Source organism: Vulpes vulpes, chromosome 12 (genome assembly GCF_048418805.1).
Source record: "Vulpes vulpes isolate BD-2025 chromosome 12, VulVul3, whole genome shotgun sequence".
Taxonomy (NCBI): domain Eukaryota; kingdom Metazoa; phylum Chordata; class Mammalia; order Carnivora; family Canidae; genus Vulpes; species Vulpes vulpes.
In genome coordinates, this window is record NC_132791.1 from 111,316,700 (window position 1) to 111,344,626 (window position 27,927).

The 27,927-nt window shown below is 35.9% G+C and overlaps 1 protein-coding gene and 1 pseudogene across 1 annotated transcript; both read left to right on the forward strand.

Moving 5' to 3' along the window:
* The first annotated feature begins 11,451 nt into the window (after window positions 1–11,451).
* LOC112920187 (olfactory receptor 8B3-like) lies at window positions 11,452–12,375 on the forward strand (annotated as a pseudogene).
* A 12,882-nt stretch (window positions 12,376–25,257) lies between these two features.
* LOC112920188 (olfactory receptor 8B8-like) lies at window positions 25,258–26,190 on the forward strand. Its single transcript, XM_025998839.2, has one exon. The coding sequence runs from the start codon at window positions 25,258–25,260 to the stop codon at window positions 26,188–26,190; it is 933 nt and encodes a 310-aa protein (XP_025854624.2).
* Window positions 26,191–27,927: the final 1,737 nt, after the last annotated feature.

A 27,927-nucleotide genomic window follows, 5' to 3' on the forward strand; every position in this document is an offset into this window, starting at 1 on the left:
TCCTAATTTTTTAATAATATATTTTCTTTCCTCATCATTCTTACAATGTCTTCTCCTCTTTATCACTTTAACACCTTAAGAATAACATTAACAAAGAAATTTATCTGTTTTGTGCATTGTCATTATAAAGTTGGTTTTATTTCTTCTGGAAAAAAAATAAACGCTTTTGCAAATGATCACATAAAGTAACGGAAGGGTGATACTGCATCACTGTGGGAGCCACACTTGCTGATTGTACTGTGCCTTTGGAATCAGGATTCACATCATCTGTACTTCTATCTACACCTTCCACTTGCCTGTAATGTGCCTCCTTAAAATGCCAGTATTTCACAGTATTGCGGGTTCCATAATGTCTTTAAAATACAATCCACTTTCTAGTTGTAAGCGCTAAGCATTAAGCTCTTTCTGGCAGATATTTCATATTTCCCATAGGACATATAATAGATCATCAATATATATTTGTTTTGTAGATATGATACAGAAGCTGAGAAAGGGTAATGAGTTAAGTCATATAGCTTATGAAGGAAAAACCTAGATAAACTGTTAGCCTCCTTATTTCAGGAGGCTACTTATTCTACTGCTCATTCAAATGTACTTTTTATCTCCTTCACTTCATTTCTTTTATTTTGGTAATCATGAAATGTGAGAAAACTTTTTTCTTTTTTTTTTTTCTTTTTACTTTGAAAGTGACTGTGCTTTGTTGGCTTACACATGAATATCCCTCAGAGTAATGGTTGTTTTAGGAAAATAGTTTGATAATTCTTTTGCTTGTAAAAAAAGAAGCCCTGTTCGGCTAGGATGCTTGAGAGAGGATTGGCACAACAGGGATTTTTTTCCTGCAAATTAATAATAATAAAAAAGATTTTGGAATGTTTGCAGGTGCTTGTAATTCAGAGGCTAGGGTATGGTAGAGAAAGGAACCCAGCAACAAACATTAGGTCAGGACCCAAAAACTGCATGGACAATAAACAGGAAACTGCTCTGTAGAAAAGGATTATAAGGTTTAAAACCATATTAAATCTAATAAATTTGTATCCTGGTCTCTAGAGTACTGTAATCTCCGTATCCCCCCTCCCCGCACTGTTCATATAGCTTTGATAAAACTTAAAAGGCACAGTGTCACTACATTAATGGTGTTTTGGGGAATGAAGACCAAAACTGGGGCCACATTTATGAGGAATCAGGAACACAGAGGACAGTAATTTCAGGAGATTAAATTGTGTGTGGTCTTCAAAACTCAAATTAAGGTTCAGGAATTTAGAAGGCAAATGATGGGAAAAAGACAACTCTTTCTGTGACTCTTCTATTCTGGAAGACTCTAGAAATATTAGGGAGATCACAGGATTTCTCTGGGTAGGATAACATTGCAGTCATTTGATATTTAAACAGGTAAACTAGCAAGGCTGGAAGACCTGGGAACAGCTAAATGACTGCTGGTTTTTTTTTTTTTGTTTGTTTGTTTTTTTGTTGTTGTTGTTGTTGTTGGCTTCAATGTGCTACTCCCATATGGATGTTAAGTTACAAAAACCCTGAAATTACAGCTGGGAGAGGATGACAACTTGAAAGAAACATTGGTGATTAACCAAATTGTGACAATTCCTTTTCTGGTATAGGATGTTAGATTATTTTTATTTTGAAGAAACACAAAAAGATGACTACTTTAAAAACTCTTAATCCTGGGCAGCCTGGGTGGCTCAGTGGTTTAGCACTGCCTTCAGCCCAGGGTGTGGTCCTGGAGACCTGGATGGAGTCCCACGTCAGGCTCCCTGCATGGAACGGAGCCTGCTTCTCCTTCTACCTGTGTCTGTGCCTCTCTCTCTCTATGTCTCTCATGAATAAATAAATAAAATCTTAAAAATAAAAAACCCTTAATCCTTAATCGGGTGATGATCTTCATATACTTGAAGAATATTTACTATTTTACCAGTTTTCTAATTTCCACTCAAGATTTGTGTATTGTGAATTTAGCATAACTGGTTTGTTGGCTTGTTTGTGTTTTAGATATTTGACATCACTAAAAGCTTGACTATGGTTTATTTATTTATTTTTTAAGTTAATTTATTTTTAATTGAAGCATAGTTGATGTACAACATTCTATTGTGTTCTATTCTATTGTGAAACTGTACAGTTTCATGTGTACAACATAGTGATCTGACATTTATATACACTACCAAATGCACACCATGGTAAGTGTAGTTACTGTCACCATACAGTTACTGACTTTTCTTTTAAGATTTTATTTATTTGAGAGAGAGAGAGAGAGATAAAGAGCATAAGCAGGGAGACTGACACTGGGTTCGATCCCAGGTACTGGGATCATGGCCTGAGACAAAGGCAGACACTTAACCTACTGAGCCACCCAGGTGCCTCCCTGACGTATGATTTTAAATGACTTCTCACACCACATCCCCTGAATTCCATATCAAGATGCTTGATTTCCATTTAACAAGTTCTATTTGTATAAAATAGTTGTTTTAATTTCTGTGGTTTTTTTGTTTGTTTTCCTTTACTTACTGTCCATTTTGATGAAATTGTTTTGATTACTGATATAAGTTTGTCAATATGTAAATGAGGTTGGCTATTCGGGAACCCTTATAGACGGTGCAAAGGGGCATATGCTTTCTTATATATTTTATCACTCCTTGAGGTAGCTAAAGTATATGTTAAACTTGGTCATTAATCTTTCATTTGAGAAGCCTAAAAATACAAATGTAATCTTCAATTTCAGTCCACTTTCAGAAATGATAATTTTTTTATTGCAGAAAGGATAAACTACATTTTGGACTGAATTCCATTTTTTTTCAGGTTACTTGCTGAAAATTTCATTAAAATTGTTATAAAAGTTCTAGAGACAGTTTATTAAAGTTAAGATTTACAAAGTTGTCTTAAAAACAACTTAGTTGACAGCTTTCTGATTTGTAGCTTAAGCACTACCTATGTATTGGGACTTCTTTTTTTTTTTTTCAGAAGAACCAAGTCAGATGTCAGATGTATTACATGCACAACAGAGAGTTATCCCTTGTGGTTTCTGCTTTTTTGTGTTATGCACATGTACATAAAGGAAGTTATGAGGGAAAATATGAGTCTATTGAAATGATCACAGCTAAGAGTCAAGCAGGTAAGTCATGGGATTTGTCTGTACCTGTGTCAAGGACAGAGCTCTCTCTGAACTTTCTTAGCAATAATAGAAAATGATCCTCCTTGTTCAGAACCAGAAGCAAAGTTGATTACATTCTGGATTTGTTTCATGTAAAGTTTTGGTAAGTGAGCTGCTATGGTTGTTTGGAACCAGATTTGGAATGAGCATGATTAAGGTACTTGGAGGTTAAGGTGTCATAAAAAGCAGAAGTACAAGGGATTCTGAATTCCCTATCTTTTTAATTGCTGAACCCCTAAATGTGTTGAACCTCCTTCTCTACTCCTCCTTACACTGCCTCCTTAAACACACACACACACACACACACACACACACACACACACCCCTACACACAGTGTACAAGTCATATTCTTTGAGATATTTTAAGAGATCATTGCTAACATGATTGCATGGTATGCAACCCACTTTCTGGTAGATGGTTCCTGGTCCCCCTTCTGAGAGGAAAGGCTGAGCAGGAAGTACTTGTGAATCTAGGAAAAGGAAGTGGCTGCTGCTTTATTCTTTTGTTTGTTCATGGAAACACACATACACATACACATGTGCACACATATGTACTAACACACATGCACATTTAGTTGCATGCTCACACACAGCATTTTGTACCTCTGAGTACCCAGCAATGTGTAGCATTGGGGTGTATGTCACAAATATAAATAAGACATAGTGAGGGAAGGATATAAATGTAGATTTTTTTTAACTTCCACACCTACTTTATTTATTTATTTTCCATTTTTTAAATTGAAGTTCAATTTGCCAACATATGGTACAACACCCAGTGCTCATACCATTAAGTGCCCCCCTCAGTGCCCATCACCCAGTTACCCCATCCACCCACCCACTTCCCCTTCCACTACCCTTTGTCCATTTCCCAGAGTTAGGAGTCTCTCTTGTTTTGTCACCATCTCTGATATTTCCCACTCATTTTCTCTCCTTTCCCCTTTATTCCCTTTCACTATTTTTTATATTCCCCATATGAGTGAGACCATATGATGATTGTCCTTCTCCAACTGACTTACTTCACTCAGCATAATACCCTCTAGTTCCAACCATGTCGAAACAAATGGTGGGTATTCGTCCTTTCTAATGGCTGAGTACTATCCCATTGCATACATAGACCACTTCTTCTTTATCCATCCATCTGTCAAAGGCCATCGAGGCTCCTTCCATAGTTTGGCTATTATGGACATTGCTGCTATGAACATTGGGGTGTAGGTGTCCCAGCATTTCATTTCTTTGGGGTAAATCGCTCATAGTACAATTGCTGGGTCACAGGGTAGCTCTATTTTTAAGTCTTTGAGGAACCTCCGCACTGTTCTCCAGAGTGGCTGTACCAGTTCTCATTCTCACCAACAGTGCAAGAGGGTTCCCCTTTCTCCACATCCTCTCCAACATTTGTTGTTTCCTGTCCTGTTAATTTGCACCATCTCACTGGTGTGAAGTGGTATCTCATTGTGATTTTGATTTGTATTTCCTTGATGGCAAGTGATGCAGAGCATTTTCTCATGTGCTTGTTGGCCATGTCTGCCTTCTTTGGTGAAATTTCTGTTCATGTATAAATAATAGTGAAAGGGAATAGAAGGGAAGGGAGAAGAAATGGGTAGGAAATATCAGAAAGGGAGACAGAACATGAAGACTCTTAACTCTGGGAAACGAACTAGGGGTGGTGGAAGGGGAGGAGGGTGTGGGGTGGGGGTGAATGGGTGTTGGGCACTGAGGGGGGCACTTGACGGGATGAACACTGGGTGTTATTCTGTATGTTGGCAAATTGAACACCAATAAAAAATAAATTTATTTAAAAAAAAATTTCTGTTCATGTCTTTTGCCCATTTTGTGATTGGATTTTTTGTTTCTTGGGTGTTGAAGTTAATAAGTTCTTTATAGATCTTGGATGCTGGCCCTTTATCTCATAGGTCATTTTCAAATGTCTCCTCCCATTCTGTAGGTTGTCTTTTAGTTTTGTTGACTGTTTCTTTTGTTGTGTAGAAGCTTTTTATCCTGATTAAGTCCCAATAGTTCATTTTTGCTTTTGTTTCCTTTGCCTTCGTGGATGTATCTTGCAAGAAGTTACTGTGGCCAAGTTCAAAAAGGGTGTTGCCTGTGTTCTTCTCTAGGATTTTGATGGAAAATGTAGTTTTCTTAACACAACAGAGAAAATGGATTTTAAAAGCAGTCTTATATGGTCAAACTTTAGTTCTTAAAATTGATTTTATTGAATTGATGTCCATGTTTGGAGACAGATATGGTATTTTTCCATAGTTGGCTTTTCTCCCTTGTATTATCAGCTGACCACCAGGCAAAGTAGTTGGTTTATCTGCAGGGCTTGGTTGAACAAACTATGTACCTTTAAATGTTAAAATCCTACTCTATGTGAAGTTTTACTTTCTGAGGGAGGAACTCTCATCTTTCTGAGTGAGTAGGATGGCTGGTGGCATCCAAGAGGCTGTAGGAAGTCTCTATCTGACATAAAGTTAAATTAACCCACTTCAAATATTAATATAGAGACAGGGTGTTACCATTGCTCTTAATGTGTTTTAGTTTTTCTGCTGTGTCACATCTCTCAGTTCTTGTATTCCCAAGGGAAGTCATGTGAGATAAAGAGGAGACAAATCTTAGTTTTCATTTCATAGATGTGAAACTGATGTTCAGATGTGTTCATGGTTTGTCTCAAATGACAACTTTTAAGTGGTAGAGCTGAGACTAGCACTTGGTGTTCTGACTCTAAATATATCAGGGTATTATTATTAATATTCTGTACTTTTAATTATCTCTGAAACCTGAAAATTGTTACAGTGAGTAAAAAGTCTCAGAACATACATAAAAGCAAAATGCTAAACTAAGCAAAGTGTCAAGAAAGCATCTTTCCCATCTTATATTTGAAAGCTCTATTGCCTAAGTTAGTTAAGAATACATAAAATATATTCTTATTTTATACTGGCCCATGCAATATATGGAAACACATAAAGGTAGACTATACTAATCATTTCCACATTCTCTTCCTCCTTTCTCTGGCTGCATGTGGAACACCATGAGGACCCACTTAAGTAGTGAAGCTGTGAGCAAAAGCTGGAGCATGATTGCAACCCTATTGAGGTGGAGGATGGGAGGATCTAGAGGCACATAGACGGCTCTGGGACACGGAATAGTCTATTTATAGGTGCATGGTCATTATAAGCTATTCATTTTATAATAATTATTGAGGTATATATTTTGTAGGCTTTGATAGTTATAAGTATGCTGATTTTCATGGTAAATTAAGGCTGAAAAACTTGGATTATACCTGTATTTAAATTAAATATTACAGTAATCAAAAAGCCAAGTCTCAGAATAAAGGCTCAGGTAAAGCTAACATTTTTGCATCCTTTGGGCAAATACCCAGCAGTGCAGTTGCTGAATCCTAGATTTGGTCTATTTTTAATTTTCTGAGACATTTCCATACTGTTTTGCAGAGTGGCTGCAACAGTTTGCATTCCCACCAACAGTGTAAGAGAGTTCCCTTTCTCTACATCCTCGCCAATATCTGTTGTTTCCTGTGTGGTTAATTTTAGCCATTGTGACTTGTGTGAGGTGATATCTCATGGTAATTTTGATTTGCATTCCCTTGATGATGAGTGATGTTGTGCATCCTTTCATGTTTCTGTTGGCCATTTGTATGTTTTTGGAGAAATGTATATTCATGTCTTCTGCTTATTTTTTAATATATACCCCTAATATATGTATATTTACATATATTACATATATATGTATATTTACATATATAAATATATATTTTATATATTACATATATATTACATATATATTACATATATATGTATATTTACATATATAAATATATATTTAATATATACCCCTAATATATACCCCTAATATATTTTTTAATATATACCCCTAATATATGTATATTTTAATTGGATTTTGGATACTGAGATTTAGAAGTTCTTTATATATTCTGGATACTAATCTTTTATCAAACATGTCATTTGCAAGTATCTTCTCCCATTCTGAAGGCTGCCCTTTTAGTTTTGTTGATTGTTTCCTTCGCTGTGCAGAAGTGTTTTATTTTGATGAAGTTGCAAAAGTTTATTTTTGCTTTTGTTTCCCTCCCCTTGAGAGACATATCTAAGAGGTTGGTATAGTCAATGTCAAGGAAGTTATTGCTTATGCTCCCTTCTAGGATTTTATTGGTTTCCTGTCTGAAATTTAGGTCTTGCATCCAATTGGAAATTATTTTTGTGTGCCATAGTCCAGTTCCATTCTACTGCATGTCACTATTTCATTTTCCCAACACCATTTGTTGAAGAAACTGTCTTTTTTTTTTCCATTGGATATCCTTTCCTGCTTTGCCAAAGATTAGTGTCAATTTCTGGATTTTCTATTCTGTTCCATTGATCTATATGCCTGTTTTTGAGCAAATACATTATAAATGTCTTGATCATTACAGCTTTGTAATATAACTTGAAATATGGAATTGTGATGCTTCCAGCTTTGGTTTTCTTTTTCAAGATTGCTGTGGCTATTCGAGGTCTTTTGTGGCTCCATACAGATTTTATGATTATTCTAATTCTGTGAAAAATGCTGTTGGAATTTTGACAGGGATTGCATTAAATGTGTAAATTGCTTTGGGTAGTATAGACATTTTAACAATATTTGTTCTTCCAATCCATGAACATGGAATGCCTTTCCATTTCTTTGTGTTGTTTTGAATTTCTTTCATAAGCGTTCTATAATTTTCGGAGTACAGACTTTTTATCTCTTGCTAACATTTATTCCTAGGTGTCTTATGGTTTTTGGTGCAATTGTAAGTGGGATAAATTCCTTCACTTCTCTTTCCACTTAATTATTGGTGTATAGAAATGCAAAGGATTTCTCTATACTGATTTTGTATCCTGTGACTGTAACTGAATTTGTCTATCAATTCTAGCAATTTTTTGGTGGAGTCCTTTGGGTTTTCTTTATAGAGTATCATATCATATGCAAATAGTGAATGTGCGACTTTTTTCTTGCAGGTTTCGATGCCTTTTATTTGTTTTCATTGTCAGATTTCTGAGGTTAGGACTTTCAGTACTATGTTAAATATTTATGGAATGAGTGGGCATCCCTGCCTTCTTCCTGACAGTAAAGGAAACGCTCTGTGTTTCCCCTATTGAGTATATTAGCTGTGGGTTTTTCATATATGGCTTTTACTAGGTTTCCTTTACCCCTAATTGGTTGATGATTTTTATCATGAATGGATTTTGTATTCTGTCAAATGCTCTTTCTGCCTCTACTAAAAGGATCATATGTTTCTTATCCTTTCTTTTATTAATGTGGTGTGTCATGTTGATTGATTTGTTCATACTCAACCACCCTGAGTAATTATTGATAGATATGAATTTAGTGCAATTTTATTACTTGTTTAATGTTGTTTCTGGAGATTTTTTTCTGTTCCTTTCTAGTCTTTGCCACTTTTGGTCTTACTTCTCTAGTCAAAATGCCCCTTTAATATTTCTTTTTCTTCCCTTTAATATTTCTTGCAGGGCTGATTTAGTGGTTACAAATTCCTTTATTTTTTATTTGGGAAACACTTTATCTTTCCTATTCTGAATGACAGTCTTGCTGGATAGGGTATTCTTGCCTGCACTTTTCCCCCTTTCTGCATGTGGAACATATCATTCCACTTTCTCCCAGCTTGCCAAGATTCTCTTGACAGATCTGCTGCTAATCTTATTTGTCCTCCCTTGTCAGTTAGGGACTTCTATTGTCTTGCTGCTTTTACAATTTTCTTTTTTTATTTAATAAAATCTTTCCTTAAAGAACTTCTCTAGACATTATTTTTGACAACTGTGTTGTGATAATAATTTGGGAATATTGAAAAATGGATATGTTTAGGCATAGAGGAAAGACTGCTTCATCTCCCAGAGGTGTCATAAAACATAGATTAAATAGGAACCAGAGATCACAATCACAATTCAAGTTTAGAGGTGATTAGAAGCAGTCAGCAACTTTGTGTTGAGTCCCAGAATATCGGGTTAGAGCATGTTATATCTCACCTGCCTATAAGCATCCTTTCTGGGAATGGGTATAGACCTGAGTCTGAAGGCGGAAGTGAGGTTAGCTCATTTGGTAAAGTGGAGAGTGGAGAAGTAGTTGACCCTTGATCTTTGTATATACATATACTCATTATGCAATTTTTGTGGGTTTTATCCTTCTATAAATGAGTCACAGTATTGGGATGTTGCTATAGTTTGTGAATTTTTCAGCCTTTTTTTTTTTTTTTTTTTTTGCTTTGAATATGCTTCTTGGTTCTTTCTCACTCTCCACTGGGGTTTCCAAAATGCATATATTGATCCACTTGGTAGCATCCAATAAGTCCCTCAGGGTTTCTTCACCACATTTCCTTCTTTTTTCATTATGCCCTTCTGAATGAATAATTTTCAGTGACCTTTAATCAAATTCAGTGATATTTTCTTTTGTATAATCTCCTTTGCTCTTGAACCTCTGCTGAATTTTTCAGTTCAGATATTGTTCTTCAGCTTCATGATTTGTTTAATAAGTTTACGTTTTCTGGCTCTGTGTTGAAATTTTCTCTTGGTTTGTGTATTGTTCTCTGATTCCAGTGAACATCTTTGTGACAGGGGAGGATCTCTGGTGACTTTCAGCCCAAACCACTACTTTTTTGGTTTGGGCAGTTAAAGTATACCATGTCCTGTATCCCCTCTGACTTCTGACACAGTCTTTTGGATAGACCTTGGGTCATTGGACACATGGTATATTTATTTTCCTCCCCAGGAAGAAGCCAGGAATTAGGGGGAGGGGTTGTCCCAATTTGAAGGTGGCTGTGCAACGATAAGTGTTACAACAAGAAAATATCTAAAATTTCCCTGGCAGTTCCATTAAGAATAGAGTCATGCTTTAACTGGGAGCAGGTCTACCCTAAGTAGTACCTGGATTTCTTACAAAGGGAATATGTATTTGAAGTATTTTTGAATCAGCGTGTTCATGGAGCCTAGAAGGGACTAGGGCTACTTCTTCTACCATCTTGATGAACAGGTAATGGGAATTTTGGAGGGCTTGTCTTTGGAGGATGTCTAATCCCTATGGTAGAAGGAAAAATTTGGGTAAAATTTTGAGTTCCTAAGAAATTAGAGACACACTGTGGTCCTTTGTGTAAATACAATCCCCTCAGTACTCTATTACACCATAAACCATTCCCTGTAAGAGAGTGAGTAATCTTCTGCTCTGTTTATGACTGAGCACATTATATCATTCCACTCACCTTAAGTCTTCTGTGATTTACCGAGTGACAAGAATGATAGTAATCAAGGCTGTTTATTTTTGTGTGCTGCTTAAGAGGATTCATAATCAGAAATTATTATCTGTGGTTCAGAACGCTGGTGATTCCCAGTGTTCTTCAGAAATTGGATGTGGGCTGTGTCCTCATAGAAATAAAGGGAACAAAGCTGAGGAGACTAATGCTGCCCTTTCAGGACCAGAGGGCTAATACTGGTAGGGAAAAACCAAAGTGCTTTTGACTAAGGAGGGTGAGTTTCTGAATTCCATTTATATTCATGTCTTCTTTTTGCGATGGAAGTCCGGGGATCTAAGATGGCACTTTTCCCCCCTCCCCCCAGTTTTTGCAATCCTCACACTCATGTGAAATTGATAGAAGGAAGGACCTGTTCAGGGAGAGAATGGTAGTGCAGGGAAGGTTCAGAAATATTATTATGTCCAAAGGATGCACTTTATCAGCCAGTTCCATGAATAGAACTCTCAGTTTGTACATTTTTGGTTTTTACTCTGTGACATGAGGCAGGAGCTTAACCTCTCCTCAACTCTAATTCTTTAGTTTTGGATTAGAAAGAATGTTCTTCATTCCCCACCACACCAACTCTAATCCCCATTGGAAGCCAGCACCAGGTTATTGGGGTTGCTGCCTCTAATTTTACTGGTTAGGGGAGGGGTCATGTGGCCAAGGAAATGAAATGAGTGTAGGTGATTCTCTCTTACAGGCGATTCTCTGTCCAATCTTCTTACTGTTTGGTTTCATAGCAGTCCTGTTGGTATATGGAAGCACTGGCTTTCATTTTGTAGACCAGGTTTTGATGCTCTTCGCTTATACAGCTTATAAAGACTAACATGGGAAATGCCCAAGTAATTAGATTCATCATAAGGGTAAAGCAGATCCTGTGGGAGATTGGACTAGTCTTAGATATTCCGAGTTCAAACCCTAGTCTTGTGAGAAGAGGTATGGTGGGAAAAAATGAATTGTTCTCTGTATAATTTTTTTCTCCTGTGTTCACAGATCTCCTTAGAGAATAATGGCTCCTGGAAATGCTTCTTTTGTGACTGAATTCACTCTGGTGGGGCTCACAGACCTACCAGATCTCCAGCTCCCCCCTGTTCTGTTTCTATTCATGTATGTGGTCACCCTGTTGGGAAATTTGGGTTTGATCATTCTAATCGGAGTGAATTCACACCTCCACACCCCCATGTATTTTTCCTCTTCAATTTGTCCTTCATAGACCTCTGTTATTCTTCTATGTTTACTCCCAAAATGCTGATTAACTTCACATCCAAGAAAAATATTATCTCCTACATGGGGTGCATGACCTAGCTTTACTTTTTCTGTTGTTTTGTTGTTTCTGAATGCTATGTCATCATCTATGGCCTATGATAGCTATGTGGCCATCTGTAACCCACTTTTGTATAATGTTGCCATGTCCCCTAAAGTGTGTTTCCTCCTTATGCTTGGTTCTTACTTGACGGCATTTTTGGACGCCATGGCCCACACAGGATGCATGCTGCGACTGACCTTCTGTGATGCAAACACCATCAACCATTATTTTTGTGACATCCTCCCTCTGCTCCCTCTCCTGCACCAGCACGTATGTGAATGAGCTAGTGGTTTCACTGTGGGGGGCATTAATGTGATTGTACCCAGTGTCACCATCTTTGTGTCTTATGGTTTCATCCTCTTCAGCATCCTGCACATCAGCTCCACTGAGGGCAGGTCCAAAGATTTCGGTGCCTGTGGTTCCCACATAATGGCAATTTCTCTCTATTTTGGATCAGGTGCATTTATGTATCTTAAACCATCATCTGTTGGGTCTATGGATGAGGGGAAAATCTCCTTCGTCTTTTATACCAATGTGGTTCCCTTGATGAACCCTTTGATTTATAGCTTGAGAAATAAAGATATTACACATGCTGTGCGAAAAACTCTAAGTAGGAGACAGTTTTGATCAGAAACAGTTTCTGCATAGTTAGTTCACATAGGGAGATTCTGTATGTTTAAATAAAATGTGTTTAGTTGTAATAGTCTTTGCCCATTTTTTCCTTAATGTGGTAAAGGAAGTTTGAATCTTATGTTTTTGATCTTTATAAAAAGTAGATCTTTTTTCCCCCTCTCTATTACAAAATTACTTCTCTACCTCTTTGTTCTGTTTAGTAATAATATTAAAGAAACATGCTGTCTTTTCCCCCCATTGTTATTTTGAACTCTTTTTTCTTTCCCTTGATGAGTAGTCTTCAAAGTATTGAATTATGTACCAGTAGCATGACATTGTATAATTGGGGATGTTCTTATCCGCCACTTGGTATTAGAATACATAACAGGTACTTTGTTTGTACTCCCATTTTTCCTTCCTCCAGTGGCCAGAACATGTCTTCTTTAAAGGCCAGAGATTAAAGATTCCAGAAAGACAATCAATCAACGTTAATCCATTTTGCCTAGCTAGACATTATGTATTAAGTGTCTTTTAGCAGACTTTGATTTTTTACCTTTATACAGCCAAACCAACACATAACTGAATATCAAAATATATTTATTATATGGATGGGAAAGTGAAGCTCAGAGTAGTTAGATTTATCTAAAATTACAGAGCTATACCAGGTAAGAGTTGCCCTAAATTCTTAGCATTCTCATTTCAGGTCTACTACTCTTTTTATTCTGTTTTGCTCTTTTATTCTTTTTTTTTTTTTTAGTTTCAAGTTTTTATTTAAATTCTACTTAGTTAACATACAGTATAATATTTTTTCAGGTATAGAATATCATGATCATCACTTACATACAACATCCAGTGCTCATCACAACCAGTTCCCCCCTTAATCCCCATCAGCCACTTAACCCATCTTCCTACCCACATCTCCTCCAGCAACACTCAGTTTGTTCTTTATGGTTAAGAGTCTGGTTTATGGTTTGTCTCTCTTTTCTCCCCTATTCATTTGTTTTGTTTCTTAAATTCCACATATGAGTGAAATTATGTGGTATTTGTCTTTCTTTGACTGATTTATTTCACTTAGTATCATAATCTCTAGTTCCATCTGGGTCATTGCAAATGGCAAGATTTCATTCTTTTCCATCAGTGAGTAATAAATATTCCATTATATACATATACACACACACCCCACTTGTTTATCCATTCATCAGTCAATGACATTTTGGCTCTTTCTATAATTCAGGTATTGTTGATACTGCTGCTATAAACATCAGAGTGCATTTATCCCTTTAAATCACTATTTGTGTATCCTCTGGGTAAATACCTAGTAGTACAATGATGGATCCTAGGTTAGTTCTATTTTTAATTTTCTAAGGAACTTCCATACTCTTTTCTAGACTGGCTACACTAGTTTTCATTCCCACCAACAGTATAATAGGGTTTCCCTTTCCCTGCATCCTTGCCAACACTTGTTGTTTCCTGTGTTGTTAATTCTAGCCATTCTGATAAGTGTAAGGTGATATCTCATTGTAGTTTTCATTTGTATTTCCCTGATGATCAAGATGGTGAATATCTTTCTCATTTGTCTATTGGACATCTGTAGGTTTTGGAAGAAATGTCTATTCCTTTTCATGCCCATTTTTAACTGGGTTGTTTGTTTTTTGGGTATTGAGTTTGATAAGCTCTTTATATATTTTGGATACTAATCCTTTATTAGATATCATTTGAAAATATCTTCTCCCATTCAGAAGTTGACTTTTAGTTTTGTTGATTTTTTTACTTTGCTATGAAGAAGCTTTTTATCTTGATGAAGTTACAATAGTTTATTTTTGCTTTTGTATCTCTTGCTTCGGTGTACCCAACTACTAAGTAGTTGCTATGGCTGATGTCAAAGAGGTTTCTACCTGTGTTCTTATCCATGATTCTGATGATTTCTTGTCTCATCAGATCTTGTCTTAGATCTTTTACCTATTTTGAATTTATTTTTGTGTATGATGTAAAAAAGTGGTCCTGTTTCATTGTTTTGCATGTTGCTGTTCAGTTTTCCCAACAGTATTTTTTGAAGAGACTTTTTTTTTTCCATTTGACATTCTTTTCTGCTTTGTTAAAGATTAGTTGACCGTATAGTTGAGGGTTCACTTCTGAGTTTTCTATTCTGTTCCATTGACCTATGTGTCTGTTTTTGTGCCAGTACCATACTGTCCTGATCACTATAGCTTTGTAATATACTTTGAAGTATGGAATTGTGATGCTTCCAGCTTTGTTTTTCTTTTTCAAGATTACTGAGTCTATTCGGAGTCTTTTGTGGGTCTACACAAATTTTAGGATTGTTTGTTTGACCTCTGTGAAAAATGTTCCTGGAGTTTTGATAGGGATTGCATTTAATATGTAGATTGCTTTGAGTAGTATAGACATTTTGACAATATTTGTTTTTTCAATCCATGAACTTGGAATGATTTCCCTTTTGCTTATATGAAAAACCCACAGCTCTTATCATCCTAAGTTGGGAAAAACTGACAACTTTTCCTCTTTGGTCAGGAACAAGGTAGGGATGTCGTCCACTCTCCACTGTTATTTAATATTGTAGTGGAAGTCCTAGCCTCTCAGGAATCAGACAACAAAAAGAAGTAAAAGGCATCCATATCAGCAAGGAAGAAGACAAACTCACTATTTGCAGACACAATGATACTTTAGGTAGAAAACCCAAAAGACTTCAAAAAATTGCTAGAACTGACTTATGAATTCAGTAAAGTCACAAGATCAAAGTCAATGCACAGAAATCAGTTGCATTTCTGTACCCCAATAAGTAAGCAGCACAAAGAAAATCAAGGTATTGATCCCATTTACAATTGCACCAAAAACCATAAGATACCTAAAGATAAATATAACTAAAGAGGTAAATGATCTGTACTCTGAAAACATTAAAACACTTATGAAAGAAATTGAAGATTATACAAAGAAATCTTTTAATATTATTTTGTATTTTATTATCTTAATGTCTTATTTAGAGGAAACATTTTTAATTTTGATAATGTGCAATTTAACAATGTTTTATTTTATAAATGTTTCTTTTTCTTATTATGCCTTAGGAATATTTCCCTAACCATAGGCCATAAACGTTTTTCTTTTTTTTTCTTTTGTAAAAGTCTTAAGGTTTTATGTTTTACATTTATAAATTATGTTTACTATCTCTCCTTATGTGTGAAATGAGCTGTTGTTTTTTTGTAGATGCTAGTTTTCAGGTTCAGAAATTTCCCTGTTACTTATGTATTTACTTATGTATTTTATGTATGTATTACTTATGTATTTTATACATAATTGTATACATTTATACAGTAAAATAGTAAACTCACATTGTAATTTATATAATATTTTTCTATATTTATTAAGATGATCATATAGTTTTCCTTATTACTCCTTTGATATGGTGAGTTAATTTGACTGATATTCAGATATTAAGCCAGGCTTGTATTCCCATGTTTAAACATTAGTTTTCATGATATATTTTTACTTCTATATATTTGGATTCAGTGTGCTAGAACTAAAAAATTACATCTGTGATTATGAAGGGCATTGTTCTACACTTTTCTTGTAATGATTTTGGTTTTGATATCAAGGTATTGCATGTTGTATAAAATGAATTGCCATGTTTCTCCTTTTTAATTTTTATGAGAGATTGCGTGGAATTGTATTATTTCTTCTGGAAATGTTTAAAAGTGTTTAACAATGAAATTATCTAGATAGACTTAATGCTTTTTTTCTTTTTTTAAAATTTTTTAGGGATCCCTGGGTGGCGCAGCGGTTTGGCGCCTGCCATTGGCCCAGGGCGCGATCCTGAAGACCCGGGATCGAATCCCACGTCGGGCTCCCGGTGCATGGAGCCTGCTTCTCCCTCTGCCTGTGTCTCTGCCTCTCTCTCTCTCTCTCTGTGCGACTATCATAAATAAATTTAAAAAAAAATTTTTTTTAAACTATCATAAATAAATTTTAAAAAAATTTTTTTAAAACTATCATAAATAAATTAAAAACAAAAATTTTTTTAAATTTTTATTTATTTATGATAGTCGCACACAGAGAGAGAGAGAGAGGCAGAGACACAGGCAGAGGGAGAAGCAGGCTCCATGCACCGGGAGCCCGACGTGGGATTCGATCTCGGGTCTTCAGGATCGCGCCCTGGGCCAATGGCAGGCGCCAAACCGCTGCGCCACCCAGGGATCCCTAATGCTTTTTTTCATGTCAAAATTTTTCCTGTCCTGGGGGCATTCGCCAAGCAGCATTAGCCCAGCTCCTCGCGGGGGCCCCTACCCCTTGGATGCTTTTTTCTTTTATTCTTTCTTTCTTTCTTTCTTTTTTTTTTTTTTTTTCCATCTTCCTACCTTGATAGAAGCGCAAACTCTTCTCACTGTAGCATTCCAGCTGTTCTCTCTTTAAATCTCAGGCTGAATTCATAGGTTTTCAGGATGATTTGAAAGTTATCTAGATAAGTTGGTGGGGACAGGTGACTTGGGGACCCTACTCTTCAGCCACCTTTTCATGTCAAAATTTTTAACTGAAATTTCAAATTCTTTAATAGATATAAAACCACTGTAATTACCCACTTCTTAAGTAAGCTTTGGAAGTTTGTGTGTTTCAGCAAACTTATCCATTTAATTGGTTGCCAAACTTATTAGCATAAATTTGTTTATAATATTCCCTTACTTTCAAGTCCATAGGATCTGTGGTAACAACTTGTTATATTTTTGTGGTATCAGTAATATGTGCCTTTCTCTTTTTCACTTATTCAGTCTGGCTAAAGTATTATTATTTTCATTGATCTCAAAAACAGAAGTTTTAGATTAATTGATTTTACATATTGTACTTTGTTTCCTATTTTATTGCTTTTTGCCCTTACATTTATAACTTACTTTTTCTTGCATGTTTAGGGTTTTTTTTCTTTTAAGATTTATGTATTAATTTGAGAGAGAGCATGCAAGTGCATGGGGGGAGGAGAGAGGGAAAGAATCTTCAGGCAGATTCCCCACTGAGCGTGGAGCCCATTGTGGGGCTCCATCTCACCAACCATGAGATAGTAACCTGATTCTAAACCAAGAGGTTGCTTAACCAATTTGTTGCTTTACCAATTGAACTACCCAGGTGCCCCTGGGGCTTATTTTTTTGTGATTTTATGAGATGGAAATATAAACCTTTGGCTTGAAATATAGCTTCTTGTCAAGTACAGGTACTTAGGTGCCTAAACTGCATGTAAGCACTACATTTAACTATGTTACCTCTGTTTTGATAAGTTTTGTTTTTATTTGGTTTCTTTTTTCCACATACTACTCCATTAGATGTATACACTTACATTTTGTATTGTAATTTTGTTGAATTCCAATTTATCTATTTTTTCTCTTGTCATTTGTGCTGTAGGTGTCATATTAAAGAAATCATTGCCGAACCCAAGGTCACAATGTCTTGTATAGATATTTTCTTGCATAAGTTTTATGATACTACTTCTTATATTTATATCTGTGATTTATTTGGGGTTAATTTTGTTTCTTGTGTGAGATAGGGATCCAATTTCATTTCTTCAAATGTGAACATCCACTTGTTCCAGCATTTGTGGAAGAGATTATTGACTCCATAGAACATCTTGGCATCCATGTTGAAAGTTAAGTGACCATTAATATGAGGACTATTTTTACATTCTCTTCATTGAAATACATACCATAAGATTGTTCCACTCATATGTGGAATTTAAGAAGCAAAACAAATGAACACGGAGGGAAAAAGAGAGGGTAGGTAGGGAGGAATAAGGAACAGCCTTAATTTTTTTTTTCTCTAGTACTAACTAGTCTTTGAAAAATTTCTTGTTTTAGCCCTTACCACTCCTCTAAAGAATTCAAACTCTCTATAATCACAGTGCTATGTGCATTAGATCTAGAACTTATCCATCTTTTAACGGGAAGTCTGATGAGCGTCATCCCAATTCCCACTTTTCCCAGCTCCTGGTAATCACTTTTCTACTCTCCATTTCTTTGAGTCTGGCTTTTTAGATTCCATATACAAGCGGTATCATACAGTATTTTGTCTTTCTCTCCCTGATTTATTTCACTTAGCAAGCCCTCTAGGACGATCTATGGTGTTGTAAAGGGCAGAATTCCGTTCTTTCTCATGGCTGAAAAATGTTGCATTGTGTATGTATACCACATACTTAAAACTTACTAAGGGAGTTGTCTTAAAAGTTCTTACTGCAAAAAAGAAATGGTAACTAAGTAACTTGATGGAAGTGTTAGCAAATACTGCTGTGGTGATCATATGGAAATATATGTTTATCAAATAAACACGTTGTACACTTAAAGCTACGCAGTGTTATATGTCACTATGTCTAGATAAATTTGGAAGAAAAGGAATTCAAATTCTTGTTACATTGACATAAGGGTAAGTGAAAGGAGAATGCAAAATAATTACCAAATTTTTCTTCCAGCATATTAAAATGTATATTTTTTCATGTTTAAAAGTGAAACTAACAAATGTACATCATACACATATATATGGTTTTCCTATATATGGTTTCCTATACATGATATCATGATTATATATATATATCAAGGATCTTAATTTGCTTTTAAAAATACTCATATGTGGAATTTAGGAAGCAAAACAAATGAGCATGGAGGGAAAAAGAGAGGAAAACCAAGAAACAGGTTTTTAAGTGTAGAAAACAAACTGTTGGTTATCAGAGGGGAGGTGGATGGGAGATGGTTTAAATAGGTGATAGGGATTAAGGAGTGTATTTGTTGCGATCAGCACCAGGTGTCTTATAGAATTGTTTAATTGCTAAATTGTACACCTGAAACTAAATTCACACTATATGTTAACCTACTAGAAATTAAATAAAAACTTGGAAAGAAAAAAGAAAATAAATATTCCTAAAGCCTTCTTGGGATATTCCTTATAGCGTTTTTTTTTTCTTTTAAATTGATTCAAATACTGTCTAAGACAAAAGTCCCCATCAGAGGGAGCTGTTTACTTAGATTATTGCCGAAACATTAATTTCCAATTGGTAGGGACCTCCTTGGACCACATAACTCTATACCTTAATTCTTAGAGAGAAGTAAAACAAATTAATATTTCACACTGTTAACATTTTGATACAGAAGAAAATTCTTACTTTTATGATAGTTGTGATTGTAAGAAGGCTTTCCCCCTGAAGACCCAAGTGTTCCTTCTCACTTTTACATTCTAAATTGTGTGGGAAATTTATGAATTAGAAAATCTCAGAGGCAACATATTTTTCCTAGAAGTGTCATGATAGGACAGTTGATGCTCAAAATAGAGTAAATCCTAGATTTCTGCACTTCTCTCTTTTTTAAAGATTTTATTTATTCATGAGAGACATAGAGAGAGAGGCAGAGACACAGGCAGAGGGAGAAGCAGGCTCCCTGTGGGGATCCTGATGTGGGACTTGATCCCAGGACTCCAGGATCACAACCTGAGTCAAAGGCAAATGCTCAAACACTCAGCCACCCAGGTGCCCCAATTGCACTTCTCTTTGAATAATACATATACTGTCATATTGTGGGATTTGCTAGGACATGTTTTTGAGCTCTATTGTCCAGAAACCCAATTGTTCATTTCCTTTACACCCCAGATTTTTATACTTCTTATCTGCTCAGAAATTTCATATTATGACAAGTTTTGAGTACAGGAAAGAGTAGCTTTTAGTTATGGCCACTTACTTTGAGCAGGGATAGGCATTAAATGCACTGGTCACACAAGGTCAGCAGGTCCCTTTTCTGGTTCTTCATTTTTACTCAGGTTCCAAGAGGAAAAATAAAGTCAAGCTAGCCAGCTCTTAATCATAGCTTCTATTTGCAGTTTTATATTTGTACTTCGAGATGGGGAGTTTTGGTTTTTATAAAGATGCCCACAAAGAGAACGAGGTGTCTCCTTTAATACCACACACAGTAGTCATGTTTTCTAGTAAGATTTCTAACCTCATTTCATATAATTAATAATCTACTCTTTACCTTGGTCCATTTCCAAAATGTTGCATCTTGAATCCCCTGATTTTGTGAGTATAGAAGTTTCAAAATCATATGTGGTATATTGGAAAGATCCTAAACATGGACTTTAAATGTAGATCTTTATTATAGATATAGAGAATGAAGAAAGACCTTTAAAGTAAAGCCTGTTATAGACTGAATGTTTGTGGCTTCCTCAAATTCCTGTGCTGAAACTCACCCCTTCGTGTGATGGTATTAGGAGGTGAGAACTCTGGTAGTTGATTGGGTCATGAAGGTAGAGCCTTCATGAATGGGATCAGTGCCCTTATAAAAGAGATATCAGAAAGTTCACTTTTCTCTTTGATCATGTGAGGACAGAGCAAGAAGACAAGCAGTGTATGAACCAAGAAGAGAGAACTCATCAGAGATTAAAATAAATTTCTCTTGTTTATAAGCCACCAGTCCATGGATTTGTTATAGCAGCCCAAACAGGCTAACACATACCTACATGGTCTTTTCCATCCTTCTCCCTTTAGAGTTGGCATTAAGGAAGGCACTTGATGTAATGAGCACTGGATATTACACGCAACTGATGAATCACTAAATTCGACTCCTGAAACTGATAATATAGTGTATGTTAACTAAATTGAATTTAAATAAAAAATAAAAATAAAAATCCATTTTGTGGTAGGCAAGAGTCATTGTTTCATGTTTGGAGCTATTTCTTATTTTGAGTCATTTCTTCTTTCTCAAATTTACACATTTGGAGAAATTCAATCTGATTACTTTTTTTAATACTAAGAGAATTCCCTCAACATAAGTAAAGAATGATGCCCTTCTGCCCTTTTTTCCCTACTAAGTGTGTATGTAAATACAAGCTTTGTATTCTTCAGATGAATAAGAATTCAGAATTCTTCAGGAATGTTCTAATTTTCTCTCCTTGTAGTGTTTCTGTCTGGATTTAATATCAGAGTAAAGCTGGCCTCATAGAATGGATTTGAAAATTTAGTTTTATGGGATGGTTGAGAAGGACTGGTGTTAATTCTTCTTTAAGTATTTGGTAGACTTATGCTTGAAGCTTGGATTTTCATTGTTGGGAGGTTTTAGATGATTGAGTTCATCACGATTCCAGTTACAGTTCTGTTCAGAATTTCTGTGCATTCAAGATTTACTTCTGGTAGGTGGTAGGTTTCTAGGAATTTATTCATTTCATCTAGATTATCCACTTTTTGGTGTATAAATGTTCATATAATCTTATGATCCTTTTCTTTTTATTTCTGTGGCATCAGTTTTATTGTCTCCTCTTCCATTTCTGATTTACTCGTCTGAGCCTTCTCTCTTTTTTCTTATTTAGACTTGCTAAGGGCTTGCCAATTTTATCTTTTAAAACAGCTCTTGGGGCACCTGGTTGGCTCAGTCGGTTAAGCATCTGCCTTTGGCTCAGGTCATGATTTCAGGGTCTTGGGATCGAGCCCCATGTCAGGCTCCCCGCTCAGTGAGGAGCCTACCTCTCCTTCTCCTTCTGCTGTTCTCCCTACTTGTGCTCTTTCTCTCAAATAAATAAAATTTAAAAAACTTCTTATTTTCGGCAATTTTACTATTATTTTCTATTTGATGTATTTCTGCTTAATTTGTTTTCTTTCTAGCTCCTTGAAGTATAAAGGTAGGTTACTGATTTAAGAATCTCTTCTTTTTTTAAAATGTGTTCATCATAATAGATTTGCTTAATATACACGTGTAACTTTAGCACACACTGTCAAGTATTTTCCTATTTGGTCATATACTTATATACATTATTGGGGCTGTAGTTTTGATTTAGAGAAATATTTCTGACATCTTGCTTTTGTCATTTAAAAAGGCTTTATTGAATACATACATGCATTTTGTGTCTATAACATTTTTGGTTAGAGCTACTTTTTAATACTTTTGTCTTTTAACTTTTGTATCAAAATAAAAAAAATGTACTCACCACTTTTATAATACTATAATCTGTAGTGTTTTATGTGTTTACCTTTATCAATTTGTTTTAGACTTTCTTAAGCTAACATGAAGTTATTTGGTGTCCTTTCTTTTCAGCTGTTCTTATAAGGCAGGCTTAGTTGTGATGAACTCTTCTAGCTTTTTGATCATCTGAGAAAAAATATTTTCTCTCCTCCTTTCAAAAGGATGCTTTTGCTATTTTTATTATTCTTGGTTGATGCTTTTTTTTTCTTTCAGTACATTAAATAAATCATCCCACTCCCTTCTGATCTGCATGATTTTTATTAAAATCCACTGAATTTGCTGAAAAAGCCATTGATATTCTTATGGGGGTTTCATTGTATGGGATAAGTTGCATTTCTCTTGTTGCTTTCAAAATTGTCTTTGTCTTTGACTTTTCAGTAATTTTATTTTTAATGTGTCTTGGTATGGATTTCTTTGAAGTCATCTTTTTGTGCTGGGGGTGGGGACATTTCTGTTTCCTAGATCTGGATGTTCATTTCCTTCCACTGATTTCAGAGTTTTAAGCCATTTTTTCCTTTGAGAGATCTTTCAGGTCATTTTCCATCTCTTCTTTTGGGATCCCTATATTTCATATATTCCATCTGATACTGTCCAATAATTCTTTTATTTTCTTTACTATTTTTCATTCTTTCTTCTTTTCACTACCTTAATCAATACTTTCAAATCATTTTTTAAAGTTCTATGATCCTTTCTTTTGTGTGACCTAGTCTGCTGTTTTAACCCTCCAGTAATTTTTCAGTTCAGGTATTCTTTTCTTCAGCTACATGATTTCTGCTTGGTATCCTTTAGAGGTTTCTGTCTCTTGCTTGATATTCTCACTTTTTTCATGTATTGTTCCCTGACTGCAGTAAGCATTATTATGGCAGCTATTATGAATTCTATTTCGCCTAAATGATATATTTCCATTTCATTAGGGACAGTTTGTGGTGATTTATGTTGTTCTTTTTGGGAAATATTTAGACTCTCTGGGCTTGTGTCTGGCCATTAGACAAAATGTTCACCTCTCCTAATCTTCACGGATTAGCCTTGTACTAGAGAAGACCCACACGACAAGCCTGGCCAGATGGTGGGAGCCTCTTACTTTTCTTTTCATTCCATGCCACTTTCTTTGTTCTTTTTTTCTCCAGGCTTCCGGAGTATGTCAGGTCCCATCAGCACCCTAAAACAAGCAAGACCAAAGCCCTGTAATAAGTTGAGTCATTATATACATGATGGGAGGGAAAATGTTTTCTACTGGTAACTCTGTGCTGAGTCAGTGGGGTATGAGTGGTGGGTAGATGGGTATGGTGAGTTCCAACCCAAAATACTGTCTCTGTTCTCTCTCACCTTGTGTAGCTAAACTATACCATGTTCCATGTCCCTTCACCTTTCTGAGACCTACTGTGCAAAATCTAGTCTTATGAATAGCTTCTAAAAAACTTGAGGCTTTGGATATATGGTATACCACTTTCCTTTTCCAGGTAGTAGCTCACAACTGGGGAAATTTGTCCCAATTACATGTGGTATGTCAACATAGGTATTATAACAAGAGGGTATCTTGAATTTCCCTAACGGCTTCAATATATCTGGTTTCATGCATGAACGGGGTGCAGGACCTTCTTAGCTAGTTTCTAGATTTCATATGAAGGGAATCTGTACACAAATTGTTTTTGAATCAGAAAAAGAGGTATTAAGGCTTCCTCTTCCACCATCTTGCAGAATGGGAAAGGAGTTTATTTTTGGCTCTTCCCTGAGAGGATGTAAAATCCCTACAGTGAAGAGAAAACTTGAGAAAATTATTGAGTCCCTGAGGAACTGAAGATAGATTATGGTCCAGGGTGTTTATAGAAACCCACAGTTTCTGATTATACTTAGAAATTTTCCTTGGGGAAGACACTGAGCAAGCTTTTGCCTTGTTTACAACTGAGTGCATTATATAATTACACTCACATTAAATATCCTGTGACTTACCAGGCGGCAAAAATGATTATAATAAAGACTGGTTTTGTCTGCTGAGGGTACTAAAAGTCATAATCAGAAACTATGATCTATAGTTCTAAAAGATATCTAAAAGGGCATATCAACAAATAAGCATGGGCTGCATTCTCTTTGAATGAAAAGAACCAAATCCTCAGAGCCTGAAATTGCCCTTCCATGACAATGGGTAATAACAATGATAATGAAGACCAGTGTTTTCTGGCCTAAAGTGGGTGAGTTTCTGAATTTCATTTTTATTCATGTCTTCCTTTTTTGAGATTGAAATCAGAGGATCTAAATTTGCCACTTTCTCAGTTTCACACTGAGACCCAAGTGAAATTGACAGAAAAACCTGCCAGGAGTAAGGGATGTTTAGAGATATTGTAGGGGGTGGTCAAATAATGCATTCTGTTGATAAATTCCCTCTCCGTGGGCAAGACTCTTGCTATTCCAGATTTGTGGCTTTTACTCTGTGACATGGGGCAGTAACTTCTTGTATACTGGTCCTTTAGTTTTGGATCAGAAACAATCTACTTGGTTTCCATCACACCAAGTCCAATCTGCATTAGAGGCCAGCTCCAAGTTCCAGTTTTATTGGTGAAGAGAGGGCTCAAGTAAATGAAAATGATTGAAGAAAGAAGGATAATTATGTCCTGGTGCAAACTTCTCACTTATCTTTTGGTTTTTCCAACAGGTATGTTTATATTTGGAAGCATTTCCCTTCGCTCTATAGGCTAAGCTTAGAAGCTCTTTGTTACTTAGCTTACAAAAACTAATAAAGGGAAGTCTGAGTCACTCAGTATCATGATAATGGTAAATGAGTCTATGGGGTCCAGGTTGGGCTAGTCTCAGACCTTTCCTGTGCATACACCACACTTAGGAGAGGAGATATGGTGGGAAAAGCTGGGTTTTTCTCTGAGTAACTTTTTTCTTTTGTGCTCACAGATCCCATTAGAGAAGAATGGCTCCCAGAAATGCTTCTTTTGTGACTGAATTCATTCTGGCAGGCCTCACAGACCTACCAGATCTTCAGCTCCCCCTGTTCTGCTTGTTTCTACTCATGTATGTGGTCACTGTGTTGGGAAATTTGGGCTTGATCATTCTAATTGGGCTGAATTCACACCTCCACACCCCCATGTACTTTTTCCTCTTCAATTTGTCCTGCATAGACCTCTGTTATTCTTCTGTGTTTACACCCAAAATGCTGATTAACTTCACATCCAAGAAGAATATTATTTCCTACAGGGGGTGCATGACCCAACTTTACTTTTTTTGTTTTTTTGCTATTTCTGAGTGCTATGTGCTGACATCAATGGCCTATGATCGCTATGTGGCCATCTGTAACCCACTTTTGTATAATGTTGTCATGTCTTCTAAAGTGTGTTTCAGTCTTATGCTTGGTTCATATTTGATGGCATTTTTAGGTGCCATGGCTCACACGGGATACATGGTGAGACTGACCTTCTGTGATGCAAACACCATCAACCATTATTTTTGTGACATCCTCCCTCTATTCCAGCTCTCCTGCACCAGCACGTATGTGAATGAGCTGGTGGTTTTCATTGTGGGGAGCATCGACATCATTATGCCCTGTGTCACCATCTTTGTGTCTTATGGTTTCATCCTTTCCAGCATCCTGCGCATCAGCTCCACTGAAGGCAGGTCCAAAGCTTTCAGCACTTGCAGTTCCCACATAATTGCTGTTTCTTTGTTTTTTGGATCATGTGCATTTATGTATCTTAAACCATCTTCTGCTGGGTCTATGGATGAGGGGAAAATCTCTTCTATCTTTTACACCAACACAGTTCCCTTGATGAACCCTTTAATTTACACTTTGAGAAACAAAGATGTTAAGCTTGCCTTGAGGAAAATCCTGAGTAGGAGACAGTTTTAGTCACAAACAATATCTCTCTATGCAGTTAGTTATACAACAGGGAGCTTGTAGGTGTTTAATGAAATATTTTTAGTGGTAGTCACGTCACCTATTTTTTTCTGAACATGGTAAAGGAGATTTGAGTATTCTCTCTATAATTTACTTACGGTCTTTATATCTAGGTATTTTTTCATTATTTAACAATGTCTTCACTTTTTTACTATTTAGCGACAGGAATGTATTATTTGAGTTTTTAAAATTTTTCATTTTGAACTTGTTTTTTCTGCTAGAAAACTATGAATAGTCCTTAAATAATTGAATTGAGCAATAATAGAGTGACACTGTACCATTGGGGTTGTTGTTCTCTAATTTGCAGTTAGAAACACAAATCAGATAGTGTATGTACACTCCTGTTTCTTTGCTCTGATTGCAAAGATATGTCTTTTTTTTTTTAAAGACATATTTTAGAAAGGGTGGGCAGGGAGAGATGGAGAGAGAATCCCAAACAGACTCTGCTGAGCATGGATCCAATATCAAGATTCTGAGATCATGACCCTGAGATCATGACCTGAGCTGAAACCAAGAGTTGGACCCTTCACCAACTGTGCCACACAGGTACCCCAAGAATATGTCTTTTTTAAATGGTAGAAACTGAAATTTCCATAAAAACCATTATTTTAATCTGTTTTGCATCTGGAAACATTTTTCAGCAGGCTTCTTTTGGCAAAGAGTTGATTTTCTTTGTTTTTATTTTAATATAGTCAAAGTAGCACATAACTGATCAACAAAACATATTTACTGTATGGATGGGAAAATGAAGCTCAGAATAGTTAATGTTTCACCCAAAGTCACACACCTGTAGAAAGATAAGATCTAAAGTATCCTCTTAGTCTTCTGATTTCGACTCTACTACTCTTCGTGGTATGCTTTGCTTCTACTTTATAGATTTTGTTTAAAAAAACAAGGACTGTGAAAAAACATTTCTAGTTTGAAGGTTGATTCTGCTTTGTTCCAGGATGACACATGGATTTTTCTCATGCTGGGTGTTACACTTTTGTTTTTTTTATTTAGAAAATCATATTGTTCCTTCTTTTTGTTGGGAAAGAGAAGGCCCTTTGGGCTAGTATAACGTGGAGATGATTGGTTCAAATAAGGATATTACTTATCTGCAAAATTAAACCACTAAATTTGATTACATCAAAATCTGGCACCAAAGTACTATAGAATAAGATACTTGGTACACAATACAGTATAGAATAATTAAAAATTGAACGTGGAATATTTGCAAGTTTTTGTATTTCAGAGATCAGGACATGGGAAATAAAGGAGCACAGAAATGTTTTATTAGGTCAGGATTCAACAAGACATTTGACCAGTAAATAAGAGGTCCCTCTCTGAGGATGGTGTTGGGTATTAGAAACTACATTTTGAAATTGTATCATTTGTAGGCAGTACTACACATGTATTCCACTATCCATATCTAAGATAGAATTATAACACCCAGTGACTACAACAGTAGTATTTTGCAAAATGAAGACAGGGAGCTGTGGCCACATTTGGCACTAGGGTGAGAGAGGGCATCAGCTTCAGAGGATAGGATAGTAAAGGGTAATTGGAACTCAGGAGGAATGAATTTACAAGGTAAAATGATGGATAAGGAAAGCCTTTACTATGACTCTCCTTTCCTTTCTGGAAGGCCCCAGAAATATGGAGATCACAATATTTCTCTGGTTAGGATCAAACTGTGGGTCATTTGAT